This window comes from Theobroma cacao, chromosome 7 (genome assembly GCF_000208745.1).
Source record: "Theobroma cacao cultivar B97-61/B2 chromosome 7, Criollo_cocoa_genome_V2, whole genome shotgun sequence".
NCBI lineage: Eukaryota > Viridiplantae > Streptophyta > Magnoliopsida > Malvales > Malvaceae > Theobroma > Theobroma cacao.
In genome coordinates, this window is record NC_030856.1 from 1,608,185 (window position 1) to 1,633,361 (window position 25,177).

General features: G+C 35.3%; 6 protein-coding genes and 1 long non-coding RNA gene across 9 annotated transcripts; 2 read left to right on the top strand and 5 right to left on the bottom strand.

Moving 5' to 3' along the window:
* LOC18593442 (50S ribosomal protein L30) lies at positions 741–1,968 on the bottom strand. Its single transcript, XM_007020660.2, has 3 exons — positions 1,860–1,968; positions 1,185–1,402; positions 741–1,048 (listed from the first exon to the last, which is right to left on the bottom strand). Exons 2-3 carry the CDS (start codon positions 1,374–1,376, stop codon positions 914–916), a joined length of 327 nt encoding a protein of 108 aa, XP_007020722.1. The 5' UTR covers positions 1,377–1,402; positions 1,860–1,968; the 3' UTR covers positions 741–913.
* Positions 2,436–4,076, bottom strand: LOC18593443. 2 transcript variants are annotated; one of them, XR_001928752.1, is made up of 2 exons: positions 3,943–4,076; positions 2,436–2,875 (listed from the first exon to the last, which is right to left on the bottom strand). XR_001928752.1 is itself a non-coding variant. In XM_018124630.1 (2 exons), the coding sequence occupies exons 1-2, from the start codon at positions 3,944–3,946 to the stop codon at positions 2,564–2,566; spliced, it is 390 nt and encodes a 129-aa protein (XP_017980119.1). In that variant the 5' UTR covers positions 3,947–4,055; the 3' UTR covers positions 2,436–2,563. The 2 variants fall into 2 exon arrangements, 1 of the variants encoding a protein (XP_017980119.1); XM_018124630.1 differs by having other exon boundaries at positions 3,869–4,055.
* LOC18593444 (adenylyltransferase and sulfurtransferase MOCS3) lies at positions 4,306–7,923 on the top strand. Its single transcript, XM_007020663.2, has 11 exons — positions 4,306–4,649; positions 4,956–5,048; positions 5,158–5,213; positions 5,642–5,706; positions 5,854–5,928; positions 6,035–6,113; positions 6,275–6,313; positions 6,433–6,541; positions 6,773–6,891; positions 7,001–7,117; positions 7,353–7,923. Exons 1-11 carry the CDS (start codon positions 4,400–4,402, stop codon positions 7,737–7,739), a joined length of 1,389 nt encoding a protein of 462 aa, XP_007020725.2. The 5' UTR covers positions 4,306–4,399; the 3' UTR covers positions 7,740–7,923.
* On the bottom strand, positions 8,060–11,143 carry LOC18593445 (aspartate carbamoyltransferase, chloroplastic). Its single transcript, XM_007020664.2, has 5 exons — positions 10,852–11,143; positions 9,704–10,280; positions 9,482–9,621; positions 8,822–8,995; positions 8,060–8,652 (listed from the first exon to the last, which is right to left on the bottom strand). The coding sequence occupies exons 2-5, from the start codon at positions 10,248–10,250 to the stop codon at positions 8,308–8,310; spliced, it is 1,206 nt and encodes a 401-aa protein (XP_007020726.2). The 5' UTR covers positions 10,251–10,280; positions 10,852–11,143; the 3' UTR covers positions 8,060–8,307.
* LOC18593447 lies at positions 12,511–13,099 on the bottom strand. The gene has a single exon (XM_018124660.1). It carries the CDS (start codon positions 13,088–13,090, stop codon positions 12,875–12,877), a length of 216 nt encoding a protein of 71 aa, XP_017980149.1. The 5' UTR covers positions 13,091–13,099; the 3' UTR covers positions 12,511–12,874.
* On the bottom strand, positions 16,313–19,251 carry LOC18593449 (GDP-L-galactose phosphorylase 2). The gene is made up of 7 exons (XM_007020668.2): positions 18,453–19,251; positions 18,228–18,349; positions 18,056–18,115; positions 17,684–17,926; positions 17,407–17,592; positions 17,043–17,291; positions 16,313–16,946 (listed from the first exon to the last, which is right to left on the bottom strand). Exons 1-7 carry the CDS (start codon positions 18,574–18,576, stop codon positions 16,590–16,592), a joined length of 1,341 nt encoding a protein of 446 aa, XP_007020730.1. The 5' UTR covers positions 18,577–19,251; the 3' UTR covers positions 16,313–16,589.
* On the top strand, positions 23,373–25,105 carry LOC18593450. 2 transcript variants are annotated; one of them, XR_001928900.1, is made up of 3 exons: positions 23,373–23,533; positions 24,103–24,304; positions 24,402–25,105. It is a non-coding gene; the product is annotated as an uncharacterized LOC18593450 (long non-coding RNA). The 2 variants fall into 2 exon arrangements; XR_001928899.1 differs by having other exon boundaries at positions 24,109–24,304.

A 25,177-nucleotide genomic window follows, 5' to 3' on the forward strand; every position in this document is an offset into this window, starting at 1 on the left:
TGATAAATGAAACACAAGCAAAGACTTGACTCTGATTTTGAGCAAGGCACACGTGCCTTTTATGGTGTGTGTTTGTGCTTTTAAACAATTGTTAGATAGAGTTTGGACCTTTGCTAGAAAGTCAGGAACTGACCTTATCATGCATGCAGGCTTTTTATGTCAAACAGGAAAACAACAGACAACGTTTTTCCACTGGAAGGCTGATCTGAAGCAGACATGATCTTGCAGCCTGTAATAATGGTGTATCGAGGACAAAGCCCAAAGCCATTGATGAAGATATAGACAGCTCAAACAGCACAAATGAAAGTTAGTTATCAAGTTAAAAAGGTACCACAGTAAAGCGCCTCAAGTAAACCAAGTACTGATGCCATGTAAATATTCACCAAGTGTAAGACATAAAAACAAATCAGCAGCATCAAATAGAAGATGCTGTAACCGGATTGGGCTGTTTACGACCAAGGGAGATAAGCATGCTGCAGCAAACCAATGCTACCGAATAACTCTTTTCAGGGTAAGATGTTAAAATGTTATGGCCATTTTTGCCATTAATGTGTTTGAACAAAACACAAAGAGCCTAAGAGTAAAAGAATTCATCACCTAATATTCATAAGCTTAATCTCTGCCAAGCACTGATGATATTTTATTGCTTTGACTTGAACCAATCTCAAAAGCTTTACTGGTAAGTATGCAAAACAACAAGACATAAACACATAATTTCAAATATCTATGCGTTAAGAATCTATAAACAAAAGGAGTATAACTTATTATTAGTAAAGCACTTGCATATGAAAACAAACAAGTTCGATACACTGAAATTACATACTTCACCATTTCTACCACATTAATTTTTTGAAACAGGAACATATCCCTACCAAAAAAAGGTGGAAAACCTAGCATTGTAGTAATTCTAAGTCTACTTAGAGGAGTCAGTCGCAGAAGCTGGGAGATGACTAATGACAATAGGGGGCCGTAGAGCTTGGTGGTTGGCCTCGTTCTGTTTTCGTGCCTTAAACATTTCTTCTGTCTCAACCACAACCAATCTTTTCACCTAGCCATAAGGCACTTCAAATCAAAAACCAAACTTTAAACAGCACAATGCTAAAACTAATGTACCAGTATTTCTCTTATTCAAGTATACCAAACACTTTACAGAGGAAAAAGGAATCAAACAAAGGGTCTTATACCTGCTGAAGCATTCCCCTGACAGTGGGTGTGTTCCATCTCATGACAGTGCGGTTACATTTGCGCAGGCGTAGTGCCTCCAAGGTGCGCCTATGAAGCCTCCTAGTGCCCGGAATTCCCCTCACAAGGGTTATATAAAGGTTAGGGCTCCACGCAATGGGAACACTAGCTTTGAACTTATTGAAAGCACTCATTTCTTCCTCGCTATGCTAAGCGCTCCCTACAGAGCACCAAACCAACATCAACACAAAAAAAAAATTGTAATGACAAGAAGTTCAACCAAAAACAACAAGCATGTTAATATGATCTCCACAGTTCAGAATTCACACCCCCATTGAGATCAACATCATCACATTCCAAAATTTTTGGTATATGCAATCCAAAGCTTCAAACACTTACAAAGTAATCAATCAATTACAGTTTGACAAAGTACTAACTGATCAGAATTGCACAGACAATAAAAACGAAAATTAAACAAAACCCAGATCCCAAAACCTATAATTATACGCACCCAACCTTTAAAATCAATGACTGGTAAACAAAAAAAAAATCAGCTTAGTTCCTAACTCATATAACTTCGGTTAAAAACAGAAGAAAAAAATTGAAAATTCCTAAAATAGTTCAAATTTAAGGTGCCAAGTTGCAGAGTGATGAAGAAATGAATGGAAAAGAGTTACCTTTATGAAGAGGATGTGCTCAAAACCCAGTTGGGAAGCTGTGTGTTACAGTGTAGAACCCTAGAAGAATGGGGAAAGAGGAGGATTTTCATGGTTATGGACCGAGCTTTAGCTTTTCATTTTATTTTATTGGCCCAGCCCATTTCCGGCCTTCTCTTTTTCAGCTATTTTCCTCTCTTTTTAAATCATTTTTTCTTTTTTTAATTATAAGCACTATTTAACAAATGAATATTCATTTAATTAACAACATCAAATATAAAATAAATTGTCCAATTATTTTTTCCCATTTATTATTTTCATAAACAAAAATAATTGGAAGTTTTTTTCTCTTTTTCTTTTAATCTTTTGCTTGAATTTTGTCTTTTTTTTATTCAGATATCTCAATATGAAACAATTTTTCATTTTTAAACACTTAATACTCATATTTTTTTCATTATAAATCTATTTTCCATAAATTTTTTAATTAAATATATTATACAAATTCAATTTTATATAAAATACATTATAATAAAAAAAAATTCTTAATTTTTGTGAAAGTTAAAAAAAAACAAATATTTAGTCATTTTTTTAGTTTTTCTATTCATTTGCCTCCTTGGCCCCATGATCCCATTGAAGAAGACTTTGAAAGACACATTTTTTCACCTATTCAAATGCTCCACAAACTCTTACAAGTTACAAAACCATCATATTACTATATAGCTGCTTTAACTTAAGTGACCAGTCTTGTGGTAGTTAGCCCTTGGTACATGTTCCTTGTACCTACTCTTAACAGGATCAACCTTGTAATCACTGCTGAGGGCCTCTGCAGCGCCATCATGTATTTTCTCAAGTGTCTGGCTGGCGACCCGTTGGTCACCGGACTTCGCTTCCTCCTCTGCTCTACCCTTCTGCTTGGAAACTCTCTCGAACTTGCCTTCTGCTGCTCCTGCTTTCTCCTCTGCTACAGGGTCATTGTTCCGGGCTAAATGAAGAAAATCTTCGTGGTTTTCCTTACTATTGGCTTGGTGGCTATATCTCTGAGATTGATATATCAAGTTGAGACATCAGCTTCAACAAAATGGTAAATAAACAAAACATTAACAAGATGTTATAGCATCTAAATATGAGCTCATAATGACAATGGGTATTCACCAAGTATCGCCTATCTATTCCAATTACTTCAAGAATTAGATACATACCCTGTAATCAGGTTCAGGTTTGAGATGAGTTCGGATAACTTTACTTTGTAATCGAATTCGGGTTGGGACAAGTTTGGATAACAAAGTTAGCCCATAGGGCATATGGCACTTAATTAGATTTGTTATCCCATAGGGCCTTTGGCACTTAATTAGATATGGCATATGGCATATGGTACATAAACAAAACATTAACAAGATGTTATAGCATCTAAATTTTAGCTCCCAATAGGGATGACAATGGGTATTCACTAAGTATCCTAGGCCTATCTGTCCCAATTACTTCTAGAATTAGATACATACTCTGTAACCGGATTCAGGTTTGAGACGAGTTTGAGATAACTTTACCCTGTATTAAAGTTTGGGTTTGGGACGAGTTTGGATAACAAAGTTAGCCCATAGGCCGTATGGCACTTAATTTAATAGTTAACAAGATAAAGTAGTTGGTAATCCTGACAGGAAACCACACCAGCCATGGGCAAATGGTTCCAGCTGATGATGCGAAAACAAAGGAGAGTTAGCCATATGCTAAAGCCTCAAACAACATAGTCCAGGACTCACACATTCAAGTTGACATATATCTTGTCATGGAGATAGATATGTGTTACTAAGATCAGATTGTAGTGCTATGAATTCCCCATGACAGAAACTGTCATCTCTACCATTACATATAGAACAAGCAGATTTATCTCTCAAGTTCTACTCTTAAAACAAGATAAACCACTTGATTCTCTTGCATGTCCATCAGTTCCAGTACAAAATGAAAAGAAATGAAATCAAGCAAATTGCTAGGTCTATATCAAGCAAAAGAAAAAAGGAGAGAAAGTTCAATACATCAACTTGATGAAATTGCAGATGCGTGCAGTGGTTGAAGACTTGGAAAAGGAGAAAGAGATTGCTACCCTTACCCATGTTTAAGAAACTTCCCCCAGGGAGAAAATAATGGAAGTAATACTACAGAGGATTTAGCAGAACTGCATGTGTACTTTGTTGTTGTATCCACATGAACATGAACAGAGAGTGAAAGAGGTGGCCAAAGAGAGAAGATTGAAGCAGGTGAACGTGTCTCTTTAGGCAGGGCTTAGCTATGGCACGTGGTGGTGTAGGGGTCTGCCATGTAGATTCTGCGCATGCAAAAGTCAATGTTGCTAGGCTGTAGATTGATCCAGGAATAGGTGCTAAACCGAGTGTAGGAGAAACCGCCCGCATGTTATTATTTCAGTGGAACTCAAACTCGAGTTTAACTTGACAAAACTACCCTTGGTCGGTCAAACGTAGTTGAAGTGGAACTAAGCTGCTTCCAGTTTAGGGTTCCTCTTGTTCTTTTTGATTCTGTCTGTTCTTTGGGTCGTCGGAGCTCGAAAGATGGAACCAAACGGCGATGACGTGGCAAGAATCCGACGTGAAATCGAAGCCTTAAAGGACACGAAAGCCAGCATAGAACACAAGATTGCTGTCCTCGAAGCTCAGCTCCAGCAGCATCAAAGCGACGACGTTTGCAATGGTTCTTGTCCTCCAATCTCCGCCATCGATGCTAACCTGGCAAACGGATTGTCGGCGGATAGTGTTTACCGTTACAGCCGCCATCTTTTGCTCCCTTCTTTTGGAGTCGAAGGTAAATGAAAGAAGAAACAATTTCGCGCCTTTTTTTTTCTTTTAGATTTTTATGTTAATTTTGTTTAATTATGTAAAGTTTTGATTGATTATGGCTAATTAAGTGATTGAAGTGAAGAAAGTCAATAAATTTGTATGAGAAATTGGTTAAAGTGAATGCTTTTATGCTAAGCTGTATTCAAAGAAGGTTATTTGAAAAGAAATTGGCTTTTTCATTATGGGCAAGAGAAGAAATTTATGGGTTATTTTTGTTCTTTGTTTTTTGTTTAATTTGTTGACTAATTTAGTTTCTTTGTGTGGTTTGTAGCGCAATCAAATCTCTTGAAGTCTTCAATATTGGTCGTTGGAGCTGGAGGGTTGGGCTCGCCGGCTCTGTTATATCTTGCAGCTTGTGGTGTTGGTAAGAATAAGATGCTGCATTTTTTGGGGCATACCCGAGATTGCATTACTTCTTTTGGTGGCTGATCGAGATGGGATTAATTCGTTGTTCGTTTTCTTTGATTTTCTAGGTCGCTTGGGTATTGTCGATCACGACGTGGTTGAGCTTAATAATATGCATAGGCAGGTATAAGTTGTAGATTCTGCAGTTGAAAGTAGCTACTCATGTTATTATTTGTGGTGTAAAGGCACTGTTCCGGATCAGTAATATCCGGTTAAGTTCTAATCATGTTGTACTCATGAATCATTCGATTTCAATGTACGCACAGCAGATTTTTAGTCCTTTATTTTCCTAGATCCTCAAACTTTATAGTTCTAATTTTTTTCATCTATTAAAATCGAATGGTAACGCTAAGTTAAAGGGCTAAATTGCATGCAGGTACTCCCTTTGTTTTATTGATCCATTAATTTTGAGCTTCAATTGTTTTGATTGATCGATGTTTTTGCTCTGATGTATCATGCCTCCTTAGTTTTCTTCCCTGCCGTCTTGAATTGTGACCATGAATATTCTGCTACTCCCTTGTTTTTTATTATCTTTTATTTGCTGCACTTCAGGTTATTCACACTGAAGCATATATAGGTCAGCCAAAAGTGAAGTCTGCTGCTGCTGCTTGTTGCGCGTATGTTACAAATATGGGATCCAGTTCTGTTACAATAGCTTAAATATTAAGTTGCAGTGTTGAATAAAGCTTGTTACTTGTAGTCTCTTGTAATTTCTTCTGTGATTTAGTGTGCTTGCTTTTATCTAATATAGCATCGAATTTCAGGATCAACTCCACCATACAGATTGTTGAACACAAAGAAGCTTTGCGCACATCTAACGCTTTGGAAATTTTGAGCCAGTATCCTTGATGACATAGAAATGTTATTCTTTCAATTTTTTTTCGTCCTTTTATTGTTAGTTAATTCATGTGAGGGGTGATTTCCCTGACAGCTGACATTTCATAGATATGACATAATAATAGATGCAACCGACAATGCTCCTAGTCGTTACATGATCAGTGATTGCTGTGTTGTGCTAGGAAAGGTAAAGATTTGAGTGCTTTGTCCTCAATTCATTCAATATTTGTAGTGCTAATATGCTTCTCCAAGTAGTAAGCTTCTTCAGTTGATAATGCCACTGCATTTCTTTTTTGTGCATGCACACTCATTGACTCAAGTATTAATTGCTTCCATGTCTACATGCAGCCTCTAGTATCAGGTGCTGCACTAGGACTGGAAGGGCAGGTAAGCTATATAAGTCATACTCCGTAATTTATAGTGTATAAGTTTGCATCTGTTAAGTGTTTTTGAAACATCTATCTTGCTCAAACTTCAAAGCATAACTACATTGATTTCTTGTGTAGCTGACAGTTTACAATTACAAAGGAGGTCCTTGCTATCGATGCCTATTTCCAACTCCACCTCCTACAACTGCTTGTCAAAGATGCTCAGATAGTGGAGTCCTAGGAGTGGGTATGTTAAGATATCATTTCGATTTTCCAATCCATCTCTAAACTATTAGTCCATTATTCTGCAATATACTTGCAAATGATGAAAAGGAGGTTCAAAGAAACTTCTTCTATGTCAAATTAATTACTGGCAGTAAACCTGCTCTATTCTTTTCTTTTTTCAGATAGTTGTTGGTTTTACCTCATTAATTTGCATGTTTTTAGCTCCCATGCTTATTGATCTACATATTTTCAGTTCCTGGAATTATTGGCTGTCTTCAAGCGCTAGAAGCCATTAAAATAGCAAGTGCTGTTGGTGAACCTCTTTCAGGGCGGATGCTTCTATTTGATGCATTGTCAGCTCGAATTCGTATTGTATGATCCATGATCCGCCCATTGATTCCTCTTTTGGTGCCATTTGTTCTTTGCAATATTAATTCTGGATATATATTCTTTTCTGATAGCAAATATTCTTATTTCTTAGGTGAAAATAAGGGGCAGGTCATTGCAGTGTGAAGTTTGTGGAGAAAATACAACATTCAACCAACAGTATTTCAAAGATTTTGATTATGAGAAGTTCACTCAATCTCCATTGTCAACGGTAATTTTGCTCTGAAGTTTGTATTTTATTTGTCAAATTTTTGAGGTTTCGGCTTTTCTTCTTATGTTATCTCACTTTGCCTTCATGCTTCATGAAGTTCTATAATTACTTATAAATATTCATTCCAAGCATGAATTTGGATTAGCTGATGATACCAAAAACTTTTGTCACTTAACAAAGCATGTTATTTGGTGCTAGTACAATTTAATAACTTTGAAGATCCTACTGCATGCAGTCTCCCCCAAAGCTGAACCTGCTTGCAGCAGACTCTAGAATAACCAGTAAGGAGTACAAAGAGAGGATCACCAATGGAGAAGCACACGTTCTGGTCGATGTGCGACCAGAACACCACTACAGGATTGTTTCTATCCCTAATTCATTAAACATTCCACTTGCAAGCTTGGAGACTAGGTTGCCTGAAGTTTCATCTGCACTGAAGGAAGAGCAAGAGCACAATGGCACTGTATCAGGTGCTAACCTGTATGTGATCTGCAGAAGAGGTAATGATTCACAAAGGGCTGTGCAATGCCTCCACAAGATGGGTTTCGATTTAGCCAAGGATATTGTGGGGGGCTTGGAATCGTGGGCACATGATGTGGATCCCAACTTCCCTATGTATTAGTACCAAAGTTATACCTGCGACATGTTTGGTCCTTTGTTACCTATCTCATAAATTTGAATGCCAATTTTGCCAGTTATTAGAGTTTGGTTGTGTTATTATCTCTTAAATGTTCAGTGACTGTACATCACTTCATTAAATTCAAGTGAACCTTCTACATGCAAATTAAGACTCTTCATTTCCTTTCTGCCTGCAACTGGAGAAATCCCTGCAAGGCTGGTTCCATGGAATTACTTCGTCCTATTTTTTCACATTTTATTTGAAATTTTATGGGTTTTTTTTTTTTTGTTTCTTTTTAAATTTAAATAGCAAGATGCAGCCTATATTCAACCTCATTGTCATGCCAGCCAGGCTAATCCAAACAAACAGAATGTCAAACTATGGCAACAACAAAGCCGATCATTTTATGATCTTAACATTTGGAAACTAGCAAAAATACAAAAAATCTTTGGAAATTCAAGCCAAACTTTTCATTTTACTTGTCAAATGTTGTTCATAGATTCACATGAAGGAACCAAGCAAGCTGCGATAATAGATGGCAAAATTTGGAGGGGAAAAAATAGCACTTCCGTCACCACCCAACAAGTAATAGTTTTAAAAGAGCCATCCGGATATAAAGACCATTCTTTGCCTGTCTAAAATAGGCAGCCCTTGGATCTGCATCAACATCCACGGTGATCTCATCGAGCCTTGGGAGAGGATGCATGACCACAGCATGCTTCTGCATCACCTTTAGCACTTCCTTGTCCACTATATACTTACCTCGCGCTTCTTCGTAAAGATCAATTCTCTCTCCGAACCGTTCTCGTTGAATACGAGTTTGATACACCACATCACACTTAGAGGCCACTTCCATTAAGTCAGCACTTTCTTCCCACTCCACACCCATTGATGTCAAATAATCTTTAATGTCATCCTTTAAAAAGCAGGAATTACAAGTGAGAGAAAGTAATTGGGACTTCCCATTCACTAACTAACAGGTTAATTCAGCAATCTAATGAAAGGTAATCTAACTTTTATATTTGAAGTTTGAGCATAAATACAGGTCATGCATTGCTCATAAGCAGAGTTTGTCAAATACTAACCTTCATTTTAACAACATCAGGGGAGACAAAGTAGATCTTCACATCTTGGTACTTTGCCAGCAAGTAGGCAAGAGAACGAACTGTTCTTCCATTGGCGAGATCTCCTACAAGCCCAACTCTGATGCCATCCAGTTTTCCTATCTCTCTTTCTATGGTGTAGACATCTAAAAGGGCCTATACGACATCAAAAAGAAACAATCTTTGAACCTAAGAGTGCATGAAACTTGTTGGGGATAAAGATATCCTTCTGTCACATCTAAAGAAGCATACCAGAACATCACTAACGTCACAAACGGAGGTCATAAAATGCAAGAAGAGAGGGAATGAAAGAGGGTGGGTTGTTGAAGTGAGTGATGGCTCATTTTTTCTATAGCTTAGACATCATGTATTTACATTAAGCAAGAACAAAGTCGAAACTGCCCAATACAGAATTTACTTCAAAGTACCAGAAAAAGATAATGCTCAAGACAAACAATATCCTGAAATCACATAAGTTACACACTAAAGGACTGTTAGTTTTTCTTCTACAAATTTGTTTTTTCAGTATTCTATTCTTTCCCAGTCATAATATGTTTTACCACTGTTTGAAGGATTTAAAGGAGATCTTGTGAAATAATAAAATTACAAGTTTCCCACACTAAACAAAAGCTCTGAACACACCTGGGTGGGATGTTGTCCAGGACCATCACCAGCATTGATAATAGGAATGCCTGCAGTAGCTGCTGCTCTTCTAGCAGCACCGCTTTCAAAGTGTCGCATCACAATTATATCAGAGTACCCTTCAATCGTTCTTATAGTATCTGCAAATCAAGCTACTTGATTAAAAGAGCACCAGAATGGAACCACTTCTAAGAATCATAACGAAAAGGTAAAGAAAATTGCCTTCAAGTGTCTCTCCTTTTGCCGCTGACGAAAACTCTCGTGCATTTTCGGTTGTCAGAACTTCACCACCTAGCCGCTTCATGGCAGACTCAAATGAAAGTCTAGTTCTAGTTGAGGGCTCATAGAAAAGGGTGGCCATCAGGTAACCTTTGAGAATTTGACTTCCAGGCGATTTCTTCTCAATATTCTCCATCTCACGTGCAACTTCAAATATAGCATTTAGAATATCTCTATCAAATTGTTGAGCTTCAATCACATCATCAAGTTGAAACTTCTTCCCCACCAAAAATGTAGGTACATCCTCGACTTCCAACGCACAGCACTGCATCCCATTCCTTGAAAGCCTTTGGCTTTGATCCAATTTCAGAGATTTCTCACTGGTTAACAACCTTGAACAGGTAAAGTCAGCAGATAACTTAGCACTAACAGGGAGTCTATTAGGGAGACTTGAGAAATTGCACTTGAACACTTTATTGAAATTTATTGCTTTTGTAGCAAACGAGCCCCTATTCAGTGTGCATGTAGAAAATGATGATGAAGATGCCATTCTACTCGAATAAAAGCAGCTTCAGAGTCCCTGAAACAAAATATACCAATAGTTAAACCTATCTCTGATCAAATAACAACATAACTTCACAATAATTTCAACAGAAAACAGGAAAAAAAATTTATGAATCAAAAAGCATGAATTATGCAAATGAGAGTTTATTGGGTTTACTAAAAAACCAACAATCTCATTATGCTGAATCAAGATTAACACCTTTGAATAATCAAAACCAACCACAACAAAACAATCAAAACCCACCATTTTTATTAGCTTAGTAATACAGACCATGATTTTTTCCATAGTAAGCTTATGAATATCACAACTTTTCTTTTAACCAATCGTCAAAAGAAATACCCCCAGTAATCAAAATTCACATAACAACGCAGAAAAGAAAGTAATATACAAATCAAACATAAAAAAACAAAAGTAAATTTACAGAACCACTGACTCTCAGTTCAATATCCACTTCAAAATTTCCATTTTTTTCCCACTTTTTCTCATCAACCAAACAAACAAAAAGTACCCAATAACATAAAAACGGGTAAACATCACAGAACTTCTAAAGAGAAAGAGAAAGAAACAAGATTGAGAAGAAAGATACCTGGGAAATTTTCCAGGAATGGAGAGAGAAAGAAAAAGTTGGTGTTTGGATGCTGGGAAAAAGGAGAGAAAGATAGCGTTTTTTATTTTTGTTGTTGCCTTTTGAAGATATTAAATAGTGAAAAGTGATGAAAGTGAAAGGAAGAAGAAATGGGATCTTTGGGATGAGTGAAAACTCAGGGCTGAGTTTGTGTCTTGTTATGCGTCCTAAAACAATCTCAAGATCTTTGGCGGAAAATATGTACTTAAAAGAGTTTGTCTTCTGGGTCCGGGTGAAAATTAAGAGTTTGCAATGTGAGGCCAGTTCAAATGATCCGACGGTTGAGATTAAGTTGATCAGTAATTCTCACCTTCTTTTCTAATTTGTTTCTCACCTTCTTTTCTAATATATTTTGTTTATTTTTTATTTGAATTCTGTTCTTTGAATAAAATAATCAAACACCGATTACTGAATCAAATACTTTGAGGTTGCTCTTCTATGGACGCTAAAGCCAGTGACTAGGCAATACTTCCAGGCTGCTCTTCGATGGACGCTGAGGCCGGTGACTAGGCAGTCTAGGAGGGGAAGGCAATGGTGGTGGCCGAGGGGGTCATGGAAAAGGCCATGGTGGCAAAGGTTGTGCAAATGCAGACATGCCATAGAATTAGAAGCACAGGCTCCCCCAAGGAAATCTATTTCTGAATCTGCCACAGTTGAAGGGACTAATGTTTGTACTAATACAGAATCCCCAACAGCATTGCCAGCTAAATTGGCATCTAATCCCACATAAACCATGGTGATTAACATCAGAGGCAACATCAACACAATGGTTCCTACAGCACCACATTGGAGCTGTTGGTTGGATGCTGTCCCTGTCTGCATATCCATACCCTAAACCTGCATCCGGTTGGTCACGATGGTGAGGAAGATGATGATGAGCCAGCAGTTGCCCGTTGTGGCTGCTCTTTGGCTATGTTATCGGCTCCCTCCATCACAATTACTAACAGAGGTACTAGCAGCAATGTACAGATCAAACCATTGGCTAATCAGTTCATTTCATGATGCAGAAAACCAAAATGAACAAGGATACAAAAAGAAGATAAAAAGCAGTTCTGTTTTGCTGAAGCTTAAGGGCCTTGGGTGTTCATGCTGCTAAACTATCAAGGACTGGTCAGCGGATGGCCTTGCTTCGATTAGGTTTTAGATGCCCTTTGCTTTTAGAATGACAGGCTCTTTTCCTGAATGTAAAATGATTTTTCCAAATGCACTACAAGTACAAACCAGTAATTGATCAGTCAGGTAGTTTCAACTTTCAATCATAAACCAAATCACATGCATTAGCAAAGTTCAACTTGAGGCATTAACAAACTTGTAACCATCTGAAAGATTTCAGGTACATTCAAGACAGCATACACTAAACAGATAGTAGCAAAATGCATATTACAAAACATTACCAGCTTCCCACCAATCAAAGTTCCAAAGTATAGTACATGATTCAAAAGGTCCAAGAACTTGATGTGCAAAACTACAGATAGATAAAACTCAGGTATTAATCAGAGCAAAAGAGGAATTAAAAACTCAACTCATCCGAAACATGAAACAAGGATGAAGAAGTTAATCAACCACAGACCCAATGTACCATAATAGCAGCTATTCCCTTACTGGCATCAAGTCCTCACAAGTCATCAACACTGATAAATCAATTCATGGGAATATACGACTGGATAATATTCAACTACATTAACCTTCAAGTTCCAATCAATATATAAAATGCTAAGTATGCAACACTGAAAATGAGGAACGGATATCTGAGAATAAGAACTGTTGCATGCTATGTTATAGCCACAAAGCCTCAAAAGAATGGTGGAAACACTCAAACAACTCCGTAACCACTATTTTATCAAAACAGAACTGTTCTAAAATTCAACCATTTGTAAAAAGCAAAACAAATTCGCTTCATTTCACTAATGACACTCACATTTATTCCACAACATAAATATTTAAATCTAACAACAGATACCCAATCTTCCTTGGCATCCTTAGTTCATTTCTCATTGTTCTCTGTGTTCTCTGGCTTCTCCAGCCCATAACGACGGTTAAACTTAGCAATCTGTCCTAAACTTGCAGCCATTTGGCGTTTCGCCCTCAAGTGATAAACTTTATCAACACTATGTATTTTTGTCATCATAACATTTATCAATCGACCACTCTGGGTCACGTAAGATATCCATTGCATCTGAGGGTGCAATCCTTTCTTCATTTTCCACAAAACTACAATTCAAAAACAAGCTTATTAGAGTAGAACTATGAACACTAACAAAAAAAAAAATCAGTGTCCAAATTAAAAAGAATTAGACTCCTTGGCAACAAGAACTTGTCAAAAACAACACTGAAAATTCTCATTGCAAACATCTAATTGAGCAACTTTTTGATTATGAATATAATTATAAGAACAAAAAAAAAATGATATAGAACCCAAAAAAATGATCTTCTAACTCAGAATCAAAGGTAAATACACTGAAGTTAGATGGAATCACAGAAAAGAGGTTAATCAGATTATGATTTATAATTATTCAATGTCATTCAAGGTGCAAAAAGAAACCCAACAGCTTTCTGAACAAAACTTAACTGAAATCATATCCTAAGTCCTAACACTGTAAGAAGTTTACAACCCAGATTCTCAAGCTATCTTACTTATCTCATTATCCAAATTTGGGAATCTGGCTACTTGAAAATAAAGGGAAAAATTAAATTTTCAAGCAAGTCTCAAGCAAAATAAAAGCAAAGAAAAACATATTGGATTAACAAGAAAATTATGATTAAAAAGGGAAAAAGAAAGAACCGCACCTTAGGTGGTCTCTGCGGCGATGAGTGAACTCTATGGTGGCAACACCAGCGAAGCCGAAATGCGGCGGCGGAGCAAAACCGACTGGCAGTCGAGACAGGAAAGAGCAAGCAGGCCAACAATGTTTCGTGGGGAGAGACTGGATTTCGCACAAAATTGTAAATAAATATTTTTGGGCAGGGCCCAAATATATTTTACAGAGGCCCAATCCAAAATTTTTATTTATAAACAGCCCATGGCTCGTTTGAAGAAAGGAATGCAAAAAATAAAATGATATAATACTTTAAAAAGCTCCTCAATTATTTAAAAATTTTAAATAAATTTTTATTTTTTATTACATTCAATCAAATTCTTATACTTTTATTTTGAATCAAATAGGTTTTATAATTAGTGATAAACTAATTATCATTAGTTCAAAGGTAAAATACTTAAATCCTCTTAAATTTTAATCGAAATTTAAAATGGATCCATTAGTTTTCAAAATAAACACTTTATCTTAAAAAAATATATTTCGCTAAACACATAGGTTCAACCATTAGTTAATCATTAATATTTTCATTAATTTGATGACATAATAATATTAGAAAAACAATTTTACCTTTTATTACTTCAAAAAATAACCATACTATAAATTTTTTATTTTTGCAAAAAAAAAATCAGGGGAGCATCAACATGGGGTGGTTGGTCAACGAATGGGAACGTCCCGTCCAACCACATTGTTTGAGAAAAAAAAATGAAAGAAAGAAGAAATGTCATTTTAGTTTCTATTAATGGTGTTTACATTTTTAAAACAAAATATTCATTTCAAAAACTAATGAACTTGCGCAGAATCATAACTAAAAGTGAAGGGGTCTAGGTATTTTACCCTTAGTTAAAACTTATCTTTTTTAACTCAAATGACATTAAAATAAAAAGGTGAAAATATCAAATGACCTTATCATCATGATATATCAACATGTAATGTCATTATTCACTATAACATATCTACATATCACATCAACACTTTGTGACTGGGCTCCATCAGCTTCAGGAGTTTGTACTGTAGCATCAACGTATGAGGTGTTGCGGGAAGATTATCCAAATTACATAGGACAACAAAGCAGAAAATGGGCTATTGCGTGGAAATGGGATGACCCCCAACGGATTCGCACCTTTCTAGTGCAATGTCTTCATGGAAAGTTATTGACTAATTTAGAGCACTAGAGAAGGAACATGTGGTCTTCGGCTACTTGTGCATTATGCTCAGTATCAAATGAATTAGTATTACACCTCTTAAGAGATTGCCCACACTCAAAAGAGGTATGGTTGAAATTGGGGTCACGAATAGGCTATGGGAACTTCTTTGATTTACTTCTGTCAGATTGGTTGTTAACTAATCTAAAAAATTATAATGTTTGTGTTGATGGTATCCCCTGGGCTATTTTTATTTGGTTTTACTTGCTGATATATTTGGAAGTGGAGAAATGTGAAAGTTTTTAAAGGAAAGTTGATACCCATGGATAGGAAGTTATCGATGATAAAAGGCTTAGCTGTGGCATCATATCATGCTGTCCAAATTCCCTGCACACATAGTAGGCTGAATGAATATAAAAGAGAAATGCTGGTTGGATGGCAAAACCCTCCACAAGGTTGCGTGGTTGTAAACACTGATGGTGCATTACGTCATAATACAAACATGGCTGCTGCAGGTGGTGTTTTCGGGACTACAATGGATATTGGTTAGGTGGCTTTGCTGCAAAATTGGGGAAGTGTTCTTCCTATAGGGTCGAGTTATGGAGAGTCCTACATAGCCTTCGTATAGCAAAGGAGAAAGGATTTAGTAGGATATGGCTGCAGGTGGATAATAAAATCGTGGTTCAGGTAATTACCTCTAGTGCATTGCATCCATGTGCGAATTCTGATTTACTAAATGCTATTCATGGATTGTTACAACTCGATTGGGAGGTAAAAAATTTTCATATTTATCGAGAACGAAATATGGTAGCTGATGGTATGACCAACATTGGTTTTAATTTAGATAGTAACTTTATTCTGTTTGATGTACCACCTTCAGAAATTAGTTCAAGAATGTTCAATGATGTATTGGGAGTTTGTTTCCCAAAAATGGTTAGAAATTAATAAAAATTTCCTTTCATAAAAAAAAAAAAGTAAATAAGCTGTTTAGAAGATGGAAATCAAACTGTAACCCATGATTTTTGCTTTGAAAAAAGAACTAAAAATTGATGTTAGGTAAGAAATCGCATGATCCATGAAAGCCACGTGATATTTCTATGATTTAGACCCCACCTATGACCTAACTTGATGTGATAATAAATGTGTTTGTTACTTGTTTCTTTCATTTGTGACATGAAGAATAATAACAAAAGGTAGGTTCTTATCAACTATATTTATGTTTAAATTATTGATCCAACCTACCATTATCATACTTCAGGTGTCACCTTTATCATCTGATTTTTTTACTAATAATGGGGGAAAAATTTAAAAAAATATATATGGTTTGTTCATTCTTATCATATCATGATCCTACTGTGGTTTGGGATCCTTACATATCTGTGAACTTACATGTGCAGTGTAGGGTCCTTTGTAGTACAAAACCAGTTACCTAGCTCCGCAAGAGCCCTGCAGCAAACAGAAATGTACTACTAGCACATAATAACATGCATTTATAAGCTCATAACAGCAAACATTACATTGTATTTTACATGATCCAATAAAGTACATCATGAAGCCAATAAGCAGAGATAGCAGTTTACACAAAGTTGAATATCCTTTACATCAGTGGCAAACTAAGTTTGCTTATTTAGGCTACCAGTGCCATAATCCATAGAAGGTCTAACACAATCCAAGATACCAAACTGACATAATAGAAACAGAACCCGGAAGGAACAGGGTTTCTATTACTGAATGCCGATTCTCACTGCAGAACAAGGCATTCATGCGTCCCAGCCACCATAGGGCGGTGGGAGCTTTTGGTGATAGCATTCTCTATTTCAAGAGACTGGGTTTTAGTATCAGGCTCGTCTAGCAGAGTCTCAGCAATGGTTTCGCCAATGGCAATGGCTTCAAAGATAAGTGCATTCACCTCACGGAACCTCTCCTCAGAGAGAGAAACCTCTGCAAGGAGCCTCCAAGCATTTTCATCAGATGCCTCGTCGTAGTCCTTCCTCCTTTTTAACACCATATGACCACTAATTTCCCACACAGCTGGGTTCACCTGGGTGTCCAATAGCTCTGGACTCACTTCCCCAAGAGCTTGTTTCTCAGCATAACACTGTTTGTTCAATTCACAAATTGCAAATTCAATTGTAAGCACTAGCAGCATCATGGAGATAATAACAATGCGTCAATCATGGTTCTAGTTTGTTACCTGTGGAAGGAGAAAGATCCGCTTTCCACAGTCAGAGATGAGGACATTGTATGGTATGTTGTTATCTTGAAGGCAAATGCAGGCATCAGAGACTGTGTCAGACAAGTCCTGGATAGTGTTACCACCCTCAAAGACTAGGCCTCTGACTGGATACTTTAAAAGCTCTGAGATGATCACTCCATCACTCAAAGTGGTTATCTTCCTGGTGGGAGCTTTCTCAATGGGAAAGGGCACAGCCAAGTAGTAAGCCTGCAGCCATTGGAATAATTAAATCACCTTCTCTTTCCCGATTGTACATAACTATATCTAACAGATGTCATGGTGGCACAAAGTACATCAAGTACCAAATTGGGAAGTTAGGTACCTGGAAGTGCAGGTGGTTGATTGTAGCAAATGCACCCAAGCTGTTGTAACCCAATCTGAAGTACGGATTCCCAGCTTCAGCTGCCATACAAAGTGCAAGCAAGAAGCTCTGACGGTCGATCCTCTGGGGCAAGCATTCGAGAATTCGAGGGATCAACAGCACATGTCCATATTCGATAGGACTAACCTGTTGAATCGTATATAAACAATGTTAATCTTATGAGTCTAGCAGTCTTGCTCAACTAGTTATTCTATAGTTTGAAGTAGAACTAACATACATTTATGGCAACAACACTTGGAGAATTCTCCACATCGATTGGAGCATTTGGAAAGAACTGAACTTCACCATCTTCACTTGCTGCAAACTGGAAAAGCACCTCTTCTTGCCCGACTTTGGTGAAGTTGAATTTGTTCCCGTCAAAGGGCTGGAGGACCTTATCAACACGGAACTCAGTTGGCCTCTTCTTAAGGTGGCGCCCTTCATTCAGCTGGGCAATGAAGCCATATTCACCAGGAATCACCTAAACCAAGATAAACACAGAAAGTTTTGATGTTACCAACAACTCAATCAACCATAAAATTTCTGGGTTTTCACAATTTGCAGATAAACAAGTAAAGCAAGGGAATAGAAAAGGAGCCCAAAATCAGACCTTGGTTTCACAGGCAGTGACATCATATCGAAAGAGCCCTCTTTGCATGCGATCCTCCCACTACCATAAAACCATAAAGTATTTCTTAACCTCACAATTAGTAAACACAACAATTATTACCATAACAATGATCTTTAATCTTATTAACCACAAGCTTGATATCAAAATTTACCTCTCCAAGAACGAGTGAGTCAAGAAAAGCAACGGGAGGCTCTTTGTTCTCATTTCCACGCACCCCTTTTTCACTCTGGGTATTGGTCACCTTCTTGAAAGCATATAAAGGAAGCTTTGCTCCTGTAAACCAAAACCCAGTTCCAGTTACACCTCATTTTTATCAAAAACCACAAAACTTACTATATCTAACCAGAGAAGGTTACAAAGCAAATTCAACAAATACCTGGAATGCAACAGCTTCTAAGGCAATTCTTTCCACACCCACCGCTACGGCGAGCAGTCTCTTCCGCCTCATCCTTTTGGTAGTTCGAAAGAACGGTGGGAACCCTCTTAATCCTGAGCATCATCTTTGCTACTACTTCTTCCTTTTTCTTTCTTTATCCAATACAAATCAAATAAAGATAACCCACAAAGAACGACTACGTAGACGAACGAAAACAACAGCCTTCTTATTCTTCTTCTTACGAGCGATCTAAAACAGCTTTCTTCGATAGGATTCTTTGCTTTTTTTTTCTATATATATAGACTAAAAGCTATCTACACTAGACTGCTGAAACTCTTAAAAGACAAGACCGCCACCAGCAAGGAAGAGGAGATCGGAAGGACTACCGCCTTCAGAAGGCAAAGCTCCACGCCCGCCGTGCGGCGAAGGGTTGCTCTCGATCACACAACCCTTCCGTCGTACAGTTCGGACATGAATAAGAGGCCGAGAAACTTTGTATATAGCCGTGATGTCCACAATTTGTCTACCCTGGGTGTTACCCCCTAAACCAAAGCCCCAAGAAACCCTTTAAACTATTTCAACCAAAGACTCCCCTCTCTCCTCTCTCCCTCTCTCCAGCAGACCACTCTCACAATTGCTTTGCTTATGAAGAACAACAAAGAAGAAAAATAAAGCTTGAACCTGTTTTTCCCTGATTTTCTTTCTGGGTGGTGTGAAGCGAAAGAAGAGGGTGAGATATATAGATAAGAGGGGAGTGAAGGACAAGGCAGGAATTGGGTGGTTATGGTTGTGAGAAGTAGGTACAAAACAAAGCTAGTGGCCCTCGTGCCTTCTTAATTTTCAGAGCTTTGCTTTTGTGGGCTTAAAAGGACAAACGTCTTTGACAAAGAGCCATGAAAACGAGAGAGAGAGGGGGTATGCATGTGTAACACTGTAAGAGTTTTGTTGGGTTTTTCCTTCTTCACCCGTACGCCTAAAGGGTGGTGCGCGCCGGAGATGGGAAGCCTGGGGGCCCACCGGTCAGGCCGTACTGATTGGGCAAAAGGAGGATATTGCTTGAAGAAATTTATAGGCGTCTAATCTTAATAGAATACCTCTTAAAATAATATCCATAAAACTATTCCATTTTATATATTTTATTAATTTTAAAAATTTTATTTCTCAAACTAAACGTGTCATAAATTTATATATAATCTGAGTTCCGTTTCTTAATTCCATTTTCTATCTTATTTTTATTAATTATTTTGTTATTTTACATTTTATTCTGAAAATTTAAAATATCAATGAATTTATATTCAATTTGAGTTTCTGGGTTTTGTTTGTTTAATTAAAAATTTAAATCGATGAATTTAATTTGAATTTTTGAATTTTATTTGCTTAATTAAAAAGTTAAACGTTATCGATAAATTATAGTCTAATGATGTGAAAGAAAAGGTCCAAATCCCAATTTATTAGGAAAGGGGATGGCTAATTATAGTCTAAACCACAAACCGGTCGGTGCTGTTGTCCTCTTTCTTGACCATGCAATTTCTTTTGGTTGGTATGATTTTGAATTTTTATATATATAAATAAATTTATAAAAATGATTGATTTGACAATTAGAAGATTAAATGTCAAATTTGATGTCTCATACTGTTCTTTTAACCTATGGTTTGAAATCATTTTTTATTCCATAATAATTTAATTGGATTATGAATTGCCTTTTCTTCACCTTTTTTGACCAATTGTTGCTTTCCCTTCTAAAGAATTTATCCATTCATTTTTAACAATAAGAAACACGTGTTTCTTTTTACAAGTGCAAATTACTCTTTTATCGTTTAAAAGGAAAGAAACTTGGGGTAGTAAAATCATGATTTATTATTTTATATTTATATAATATTTTAATATATAAAATTATAATATTATATTATATAAATATATCACATCATTATTTATTATTTTCTATTAACAACATATCGTATTAACATCATATAGTATAAAAATTATTATTATTTGAATTAATTCTACCGTCTCTATTTAACTTTTACCAAATTTAAGATAAAAACTTTAATTTTTATGTAATATAGAAATAAAAAAAAAGATGGAAGAATATTATACTCTTATTCCATGAAGACTTATGGTGTCACGGCATTTTCCAAGCATTTTCATATGTCGTTTGTGGGTCCAATGTCCTAAGCAAGGGTACATACTAGGAAATTTCGTCTGAGTAAATGACAAAATTATCTTTCAATCTTACATAGATGTAAGCAATATTCTCTGTCTACCCCTTGTCCGTGACTATAGATATATGAAGATATTACATTTGGTATATCATTTAAGTGAAATTTATAAAAATTTTATTTTCGGTATAATGTGTGGTTGTTATTATAGCAGATTTAACGGTTAGGAATTTTTTTCATAAAATTAATGATAAAATTAAAATGTTTGTTGATTTATTGTACGAATATTATTATATTGAAATTTATTTTTTGGGTTTTTGACAATAGCTAAATTTAAAAATTCAATTAATAAAATTAAATTTACTATTAAAACAAATAAATAAATAAGTAGGAATTGCAATTTTGAGTTTTCAACTTTGTAACTAAATATATCTTTCTATTAAGTTTTGAATTTGAGTGTCAAAAAGGCAATTGATGGGTACGGCCAAAATTGATGTATGTGGGCCGATGAAAGGAATTGTGAGACCAATAATTTCTTTTAAGTAATTTTTTGAATTAATCAGTGGAGAAGAATAAAAGAAGAAAAAACTCAATTTGGGTTTTATAAAAAAAATTCAAAAAAATTTAAAGATGTTCAATTTCGCAAATGATTTACCAATAAATTCCACCCACATTTCTCGTAATTTCAATTTTAGTACACAGCATCATAAGTTTTTTTTTTTTAATTTCTCAATTAACTCCATATAAATAAGTTTTAATTGAAATTATATCGCTAATTTCATACTTAAAGGTAATTCAATAAATTTACCTAATAAAATTAATGATAAAGACTAACCTGAGAAAACTTGGAACCACGTGAGATATAAACGAAATGTACCGATGATTTAATAAGATATAGTTTCAAAAAAAGTTAATGTCATCCTAGTTTAAATGTTACTTTCTTTTGCTGATTTTAAGATGAACATGTCATATACTATTAAGGAAGGAAGGTGGATCCTATTTTCTTTCCCCACCATAATTGTAAGTCTTGCTTAATCAAGCATTTCCTATTTAGTGAAAGATTAAAATTACAACCCAAAAAATGTAAATTTTCTGTTTTTATATCTATAATGGAAAGTTTTTTCCTTAAAAACTCTCCTTATATATATTTATATATTAATATTTAATTCACATAGTCGAAACTGAATTAACTCAATCGCCATATACATCTAATAATTTTTTTGAAATTAAATTATCTTTTATCATAAGTTTTGATTAGCTTTTTTTACTTTTTGGACTTTCTTTTATAGGTTCCCATTTATTATTCACTTATTTATAACTTGTAGACAAAATCATATTCTTACAAGGCAAGATTCACCTTACAAATTGATTGAAAGCACAATCACCCTTTTTCAAAAGAATCTCAAGTGGTAGAAGAAAAAACAAAAGAAACCATTGGTGATAGGTTAGGCTAGGTCCCAAATTTTCATGGATTGCTTTTTCTAAGGAAAAAAAAAACAAAGGATGAGAGGAAAAACCACACGGGTTTATTAACTTGGATGGGATATTTTGGATGCTTCCAAGGAGAGATGCAAGTGTGACACCGCCATGACAATGATATTGGAAATTTCTTGCCCATTTAAATGTTTGCAGCATATAAGGCAAATTGAGCATTCTTTTGAAAGAAGAAAAATTAATGAAGGCAATGGTGGAGCGAAATTGGTGGAGGGGTGACGGTCGTCATTTTTTAGTTTTAATTTTTTTGTTATGTGTATAAAATTTGATATATATAACACATAATTTTATATAATTACCTTTAATCATTTTTTATGTAAGATTCTAAATTCATCATTGAATGAAAAGAGAATAAAAGTCACAAATGTAATGATTTAAATCATGTTTTTATAAGTAAAATAGAAAAATTCAATCAATCTTCATAATTATTAAAATAACAAAATTTCATTTTTTTTGATAATAAAAACTTAGATTATATGTATAAAGATAGATTATTTTAATCATTTTTTATTCTCACATCAACAGTAACACAACAATAACTCTGTTTGGTTATAATCAGGAGCGGTCTCCACCTGCGACAAAGAACGATAACTCTGTGCAGATAACAAGTTTCCCTAAAACCACTTTCCATCACCATCTTTTCTTTTATTTAACAAGTTTCCCTAAATCCGCCTTTCACCTTCCATTTTCTCTTTCATTTTTAGAATTAATAATTGGATTTGTGGAATCGATAATTGGAGATTAAAAGAAGAGCGCTTTCAACCTTCCACTCAGAGTTTTGACAAACAGAGATTTCTTAGACCAGTAAATAGAATGATCAATAACATTTTTTTGAATAATTAAAATTTTACTATCAAAAAAGCATGTATATTTTGTTAAAAAAATAATAAATTTAATTCACTAATTTTTAATATTTTTTAAAAATGAAAAAACATGAAAGTAAGTTTTCTTCAATAACTCAAAATGTAGTTAAATTATAATAATTTTTTTTGTTTTTCATAATATCAAAAACAAGAACATGATATCGTTGATTACTAATGTATACAGTATTAGTATATATAGGGTAATATTCACAAAATTCATATGCATCGTATAGTGATATTTTTTTTCATTTAACTTACATGGAGTAAATTGTGAGTGAGAAAATTAAAATGTAAATATCATGACATTATTATTTAAATATAAAATATGAATTTTATATATTTTCATTATATTTATTTTATTAATTAATAAACATTAGTAATATAATAATATAAACTTTAAGGACGTCGCTGGTTTCTCGATGGACGAAGTAATGACAGCCGCAGGTGCATCGGCAAGGTTTCGATCGGCGTCATCTCCGACGTCCATTGTCCCTTCCAACGTCCCTCTCCTCTCAGCTGTCCTTGCCTTTGCTCTCGCTCGGTTCCTCAATCTCTTCACCACCTGGTATTTTCCCCTTATCCTTTTTTTTTCCTCGTTATTTTTTTCTGTTTGATCGATTAAAAACGAGGTGAAAGAACAAAAACAGGACAACCCATTTCTTAAAATGCAGTTTTAACTTTGAATTATCATTTTTTTTTGTGTTGGTTGTGGGTTGGATTGGAATGGATAACTTTTAGTTTGCATAAAGGTATGAATGTTTTAATATCTTTTTTAATTGGTTTAGACTGTTATTTGTAGATTCATGAGTGATCAAAGTAAAGAAAAAATGTTTACTATAGGCTGCTAATAGATTGTAAATGACTAATTGTTCTATTAGGGATTTTTATTGACAGGTTAAAGATGAATGCAATGTTCTTTATATTGCTTTCCAGCCATTTTTGTATTGCCTTGACAGCATTGCTGCTTCACTTTTTGGATTAGCTCCAATGGAAATTGGAAATATTAAGTAATTGAGAATCATTAATGATTGTTGAAATACAAGTAATCTTCTGTCCTGACGTTTGCATCTTGCCTTTATGATCGGGATGACCTTATAATTTTAGAAAAAAATGTCTCATCTACTCATTTGTCAGTGTCAGTCTTTTTGTTCGTGTGCATTTTCTCGCTTTCAATATATTCTCTTAGACATGCTGGCTCAAGGAGAAGAGATAGGATACTAGAAGGATGTCAGACATTAGATGGGATACTAATGTTCTTATTCCTCTGCCCTGGTCCATGATAACATTAGAAGTTCTGCAGTTCTACGAACTTCTAAGTAACCTCTTATGACTACAGGTAGCTAATGTGATTTGTTTGATGGTGCTTTTCATTAGTACCTATTGACCCCTTTATGTTGTTTTAATTGATGATATAACCATGCATGTTTCTGCAGTTAATCAAATTGTGTGTGAGCTACCTCCTGAGCATCCTGTCTTCAATGTCTGACCCCTATGAGATTCACTTGGTCACACACCCCTTCAGCTATGAGGCTTTCAACAATATACATTGTGCTATGAAGCGTGGGATCTATCTGCTAGTTTGAAATGATGTTCATTAAAAAGAGGGGTGGGCTTTATATTATTGATGTTGTACGGTGAACAGATGATATAATTGTTTCAAACATAAGAACAAATGGTTATGGTCATCTGGTATAACTTGCTACATAGTGAATCTTGTTTGATCTAAAAGGAGTTTGATGTTGTTTCTTTGTTTACCTACCTTGTTCCTTTGATTTCGGGTTTAGGTTCTTTCCAGGTCCATATTAGGATGTATTGTAGCATTCCTCATGAGAACTTCAAGTTAGGATTCGACATGGAAAATTGCAGTTACTGATAATTATGTCGCGAGTGCTCATACTTATGCCAAGAAGAATCGGACAGGACGATTTCGTGACGTTCAACCAGTGTGGAAGTTCTAGTGTTGTAATTGCTTGGGATTTTTGCCTTGTAGCTTAAGCAATTGTAAATTATACTACCATACTTATTAGTTTCCCCTATCCTCTCAAGTCTAATGCCATGACAATGACATTGGAAATTTCTTGCCTACTTAAATTTTTGTAGCATATAATGCAAATTGAAAAGACAGAAAAAAGGTTAAGGAGGTCCTCAATTTTAATTTTATTATTATATTATATAAAATTTGAAATATATAGTACATAATTTTGTATGA

Coding starts and splice junctions, on each gene's coding strand:
- LOC18593443 (XM_018124630.1), bottom strand. CDS start 3,946: ATGGGTAAGGGTAGCAATCTCTTTCTCCTTTTCCAAGTCTTCAACCAC. Junction 2,876..3,868: donor TGCAATTTCATCAAGTTGAT/GTATTGAACTTT, acceptor TATCAATCTCAG/AGATATAGCCACCAAGCCAA.
- LOC18593447 (XM_018124660.1), bottom strand. CDS start 13,090: ATGAAGAAAGGATTGCACCCTCAGATGCAATGGATATCTTACGTGACC.
- LOC18593445 (XM_007020664.2), bottom strand. CDS start 10,250: ATGGCATCTTCATCATCATTTTCTACATGCACACTGAATAGGGGCTCG. Junction 9,622..9,703: donor AAAAGGAGAGACACTTGAAG/GCAATTTTCTTT, acceptor CTTGATTTGCAG/ATACTATAAGAACGATTGAA. Junction 8,653..8,821: donor CTGATGTTGTTAAAATGAAG/GTTAGTATTTGA, acceptor TGCTTTTTAAAG/GATGACATTAAAGATTATTT.
- LOC18593444 (XM_007020663.2), top strand. CDS start 4,400: ATGGAACCAAACGGCGATGACGTGGCAAGAATCCGACGTGAAATCGAA. Junction 5,707..5,853: donor GCTGCTGCTGCTTGTTGCGC/GTATGTTACAAA, acceptor ATCGAATTTCAG/GATCAACTCCACCATACAGA. Junction 6,892..7,000: donor TGTCAGCTCGAATTCGTATT/GTATGATCCATG, acceptor CTTATTTCTTAG/GTGAAAATAAGGGGCAGGTC.
- LOC18593449 (XM_007020668.2), bottom strand. CDS start 18,576: ATGATGCTCAGGATTAAGAGGGTTCCCACCGTTCTTTCGAACTACCAA. Junction 18,116..18,227: donor ACTCACTCGTTCTTGGAGAG/GTAAATTTTGAT, acceptor GTTTTATGGTAG/TGGGAGGATCGCATGCAAAG. Junction 17,292..17,406: donor TCAACCACCTGCACTTCCAG/GTACCTAACTTC, acceptor CAATGGCTGCAG/GCTTACTACTTGGCTGTGCC.
- LOC18593442 (XM_007020660.2), bottom strand. CDS start 1,376: ATGAGTGCTTTCAATAAGTTCAAAGCTAGTGTTCCCATTGCGTGGAGC. Junction 1,049..1,184: donor TCAGGGGAATGCTTCAGCAG/GTATAAGACCCT, acceptor CCTTATGGCTAG/GTGAAAAGATTGGTTGTGGT.